Below are 4745 nucleotides of genomic sequence, written 5' to 3'. Positions count from 1 at the left end.
AAGCAATTCTTATGAGCATGAAAGATCACCTTCATGAAGATGAATTAGGGACCACCATGTATAGCAATTGTCTTAATCTCCAAAACCGAGGTCCAACCAAATTGAGTTGCTAACTTAATTTTGTCTAGCAAATAAAAAACAAATATCTAGCTATAATAAACCATTATATATATATATATATATATATATATATATATATATATATATATATATATATATGTATATATAAATTTGAAAACACCACTTAAACAAGAGCCAGAAATGATTCATTCACTCAACCTAAGCAATCATTTAATACTGTTTGTTTTTGTGTTTTAAAAGTGTTTTTAAAAAAAATTAAATTTTTTTAATTTTTTAATTTATTTCAAATTAATATTTTTTTGGTGTTTTTAAATAATTTTGATACACTAATATAAAAAATAAATTTTAAAAAATAAAAAAAATATTATTTTAATATATATTTTTAATAAAAATACTTTAAAAATAATCACAACCATCCTTTCAAACAAAAACAAAAAATAGAGAGAAACATCTACGTACCTTCAGAAAATAAAACATGATAAAATTCTTGAAAAACTGATTCTACCCAAAAGAGGGAAGAAATACCTGAATTACCTTTGCATCGATCACTTGCAATTCCAAATTAGCCTCTCATAAAATAAACAAGTTCTTAATTTCCAATGCAAAAAAAGAAAAAAAAAGGGCAAAACTATTCTAGCTATGGAACTAATGTCCACAGTATTTTTAACTAACTAGGGTAGCTTTATGTAGATACGTATGGGGTATTTATCTACACCTAAAACTACTTAGCAACCATCACCATCCTTTAGTAAGAACTCCGGCAATATCCCCACCGAATGTCCGATCAAGCAATTTTTTTTCATCCAGCCATGTCATGCAGTAACTGAGCTCCCATCAAATTCCTGTAAGGCAAATTCTGTCCTTCACCATCTAGAAGTGAGTATTGGACTGGTTCGCAATCTTCAATATGGTCTCTAGGGTAAAATAGAGAACTTTGAGAGGCAGGAGAGAATGCTAAGCTCACTCCACTCCCTCCATGCTGTTGCAACCCTAATGTCAACGACACTCCACCACCACCATTGAAGTTCTGGTTACTAGCACTATCATTAGCATAAGAAACCCCACCCGCCGCGTGATGATTGTAAGATGAAAAGTCCAAATCCATACTACCAAAGTTTCCAAAACTCTGTTGTTGGTGTTGCAAGTGGTGGCTTTGAAATGATATAGTGCTTTTGTTGGTGCCATTTTTATCTGGGTTAGAGATAATGGAAGACAGGCATTCAGAGTCAATTCGAATGAGATGGTCCGGTGTCGGTTTTTGATCTGTTGAAGAAGGATTTTGATTAGGCTGGCCATTAATATTTTCATCAAGATCAGTGACTCCATCCGAGGAGGCCATGTTGTTGTCTTGCTCCTTTGTTTCTTCTAAATACATCTCTTCCACCATAGGTTTCCATAGCCTCACTCTTGCATTGATAAACCAATTGGATACCTATTGAAAGACGTAAGAACAAGAGGCATCATATAATTAATTTAATATCATACACATAATCATATTCTAATCACATTTGTGATCATATGAGTAAAACTGTGGATCCTATGAAGGTATGCCCCATCGATAATATAGATTAATTCATGTAAGATTAAAATAATCTATAGAGAGATGTGGACGTGCCTGGCTTCTCGAGAGACCAGTTTGACGGGCTAAAATATGTTTATCAACATCACTTGGGTACCTGCAAAAGGTTTGCCATGAAAAACATGGAGGTTAAGCTTGATGTGAGGCTAGAACAACATGTGTATATTACTTAAATCCTCTTGCGTGTGTGAGTGAGAGATATGGGTCCTATGCAATAGAATCAAATCCACACAAAAATTTAAAATATGTACATAGAATGAGAACTAAAATGATTGAAATAATATGAAAAAAAGGAAAAAAAAGAAAAGAATCTGATGGAGGTGGGTAGAGACTAAGAAGGTATTTGAAAGCAAAATGATTGAGACCCTTCTTAACACTTAACATATGAAAGAAGTTACTGGGGCTATAACACAACAACATGTGTTGTATTTTGTTTTTGTTTGCAGAAAACTTTGATTCTTTCATTAAATCTACTTTGTAGTGTAGTTATATAGACACTAAATTTTGTAGAAGCTCAAAGATAGAGAGAGATATTTACGGATGGAGAAAATGCTCAAACAACCAAGCTCGAAGAAACGACACAGATCTTTCGGGAAGGCCTCTTTGAGGTCTCCATGGATGACTCTCCATCATGCTCATTTGTTGAAAAGCCCTTTGCTGCCTTAAAGCTTGATCAAGAATCTTAAGCCTTGGAGTTTCACCTTTTGTTGAACCTGGTGCAACAGGATCTTTCTCTCCCATAGCTTTCTTTGTTGCATGAATTTGAGCCACAATTCCATCTCTTAAACATCTGAAGTGCCTTGACATGGCTTTAGATGCTAAAGCTGAGTAGACTGAGGCTGCTCCAGTACCTGCCACAGCTTCAAAGGATGACACCATAGTTTTCATTTGATCACAGTAGTGCCTGTATCTTCTATCCACCTAAAAGAAAAAAAAAAGAGATAGAGATAGATGTGAAAATTGAGGAGTTAGTTTTTATTAGCCATTGAAAATACGAGTTTCAGCAAGGATTAATACATACAGAAGGAGAGTAATAAGATGAAAACAAAGATGCCATGAAAAGAAAATAAAGGAATAGAGGTTTCTGAAAGTACATAAAAAGCTTGAATTGTCATGATGGGGGCATTAAAGACGAGGCCCCAAGTCGCTAGATTAGTTCAGGAACGAAGTTTAGAACCACAACTAATCAACAACAAGAGTGAAATTTTCAATCTTTCTTGTCAGTAATTAAGGTACAAGAAACATGTTGTTGTGTCCTTTTTATCTTTGTCGAAAGGAATAACGAAAAAGATAGGATCTTTATAGACTTTAAAACAAGGAGTTCACGAACATATGTACCTCTTCCAGCATTGAAAGCATCTTTGTCTTTCTCTTCTGCAATTCAATGAATTCAAGAGATTCAAGAGATTGCTTTCTTGAAGAACTTCCATTCTGATCATCATCCCACTGTTTAGGCTTGTGTGGCTTTTGATTTAGCGCATCACCTTGCTTTGTCCGAATATTACAGAACTCATTCAATAGGTCCTGTGCAGGACCCAAGTACTTTGAGTTCCTCAGCTGAAACTGCGCTTGATGATGCAAATTTGCAGCTTTCAAAAAACCATCCTGCATCATCTGTTGCTGTATATTTGCTGGAGATTTGCCAAAGAACCTCATTTCTTCTTGCGAATTATCTTGATTCTGATGAGTAGGGGTGTGTCTTAGTTCAAAAGAATGTAACCCAATACTGGAAGGGTTGCTTGGGCACAGAGAGAGTGAAAGACCTTGACTTGGCCTCTCATTTCCTTCACGTGGAAACACACATGTCAACGAAGAATCATCAACAAGCAACCTGTTTTCTTGCCAAGGAGCTGAGTGATCAGCCCCAACCATTAGATTCTCATTACTTGCCTCAGAAATCCCAGTTGAGAAATCAGGTTTGCTGAATTCATGTTGATAAAAATCACCACTTGTCGATTCATGAATCGTCTTTGAAGAAGAAGGACCACCAGGGTGGTGGTTGTTCGCTGGTTTGTTAAAGAAACCTTTCCACATAACAGAGTTACTGTCGCTTTGTTGGTGCTGTAGATTCTTTGAAAACCCTATCATCTCCATACCTGTAGTCAAGTTGAAGATCTCCGGATTGGATTCAAATCCTTGGATCTGATTCACAAGATGGGTTTGGATTGTTGGGTTACTCGATGAAACATCTGGGTAACAAAAACTTCCTGAAGATACCATGTTCCTCGACTTATCTTCACACGGTTCTCTAGCCATGTAACCCCAAGAAATTTCTCTTCTTTATATTGCTGTTCCCTCTTTTAGCTGATGCTGATTCTGCAACTACAGTTTCATGATCAAGATTCACTATAATAAGAGAACTCAAAGAAATCACAGCACTAAAACACAGTTACAAGTATCATAAAGCAAGAGCAATCAACGAAATTGCCATTTTTTTAATACTCAACTAAACCAGAAAAAGAAAAGAAACAAAAGGAGAACTGTAACTTTTTGTTGCTAATTTAAGAGTAGACTTCACCTACTTAAAGGAAGAAAGAGTGGCTGTTTGTCAAGAATCAATATACAAGAAGAGGATTTGTGCTGCTCAGTGGTGGAGATATGGTGGGGGAGACAGAAGAAGAAGAGGAAGAAGAAGGTGATGATTTATGATAAAATGGAGGTAGCCAAAGAGAGGTAAAAAGCCCTCCTTTTTCAGTCTGCTTCTCTTAATAAGCCACCATGGCATGCCATGAAATGAAAGCAAAACCTAGGAAGAAGAAAAAAGATCAAATATATGTTCTCTGAAATGGAAGATCAGATAGAAGTGATGATGACCCTCTAGCCATGATCATCATTTGATAAATGCCTCTCTCTCTCTCTCTCTCTCTCGCTATAGCTAGCTCAAGTGGGTCAATGCAGCATGGTATAAATACATCCAAAATAGACTTCTCCTAGTAAGAAAACCATATAATTCCCTCAATTATTTCACACCAGCCAAATAAAATATGACCATAACCAAGAAAAATAATATATCCTAAAATCATTGTTTTATAGTGATTAAAGTTTTTTTTTTTATATATATATATATATTGAACTCCTCTGCTTC

The 4745-nt window shown here is 35.6% G+C and overlaps 1 protein-coding gene across 4 annotated transcripts; it reads right to left on the bottom strand.

Moving 5' to 3' along the window:
* Positions 1-565: 565 nt before the first annotated feature.
* On the bottom strand, positions 566-4542 carry LOC133701884 (homeobox protein BEL1 homolog). Of its 4 annotated transcripts, none has more exons than XM_062126049.1 (5): positions 4179-4542; positions 2999-3982; positions 2199-2581; positions 1697-1757; positions 566-1513 (listed from the first exon to the last, which is right to left on the bottom strand). In XM_062126049.1, exons 2-5 carry the CDS (start codon positions 3914-3916, stop codon positions 881-883), a joined length of 1995 nt encoding a protein of 664 aa, XP_061982033.1. In that variant the 5' UTR covers positions 3917-3982; positions 4179-4542; the 3' UTR covers positions 566-880. The 4 variants fall into 4 exon arrangements, with proteins under 4 accessions (XP_061982033.1, XP_061982034.1, XP_061982032.1 ...); XM_062126050.1 differs by having other exon boundaries at positions 2999-3976; XM_062126048.1 differs by having other exon boundaries at positions 4183-4542.
* Positions 4543-4745: the final 203 nt, after the last annotated feature.

Source organism: Populus nigra, chromosome 8 (genome assembly GCF_951802175.1).
Source record: "Populus nigra chromosome 8, ddPopNigr1.1, whole genome shotgun sequence".
NCBI classification, from domain to species: Eukaryota; Viridiplantae; Streptophyta; class Magnoliopsida; order Malpighiales; family Salicaceae; genus Populus; species Populus nigra.
Note: the sequence above shows the minus strand (reverse complement) of the source record. Positions and strands in the feature narration are given on the sequence as shown.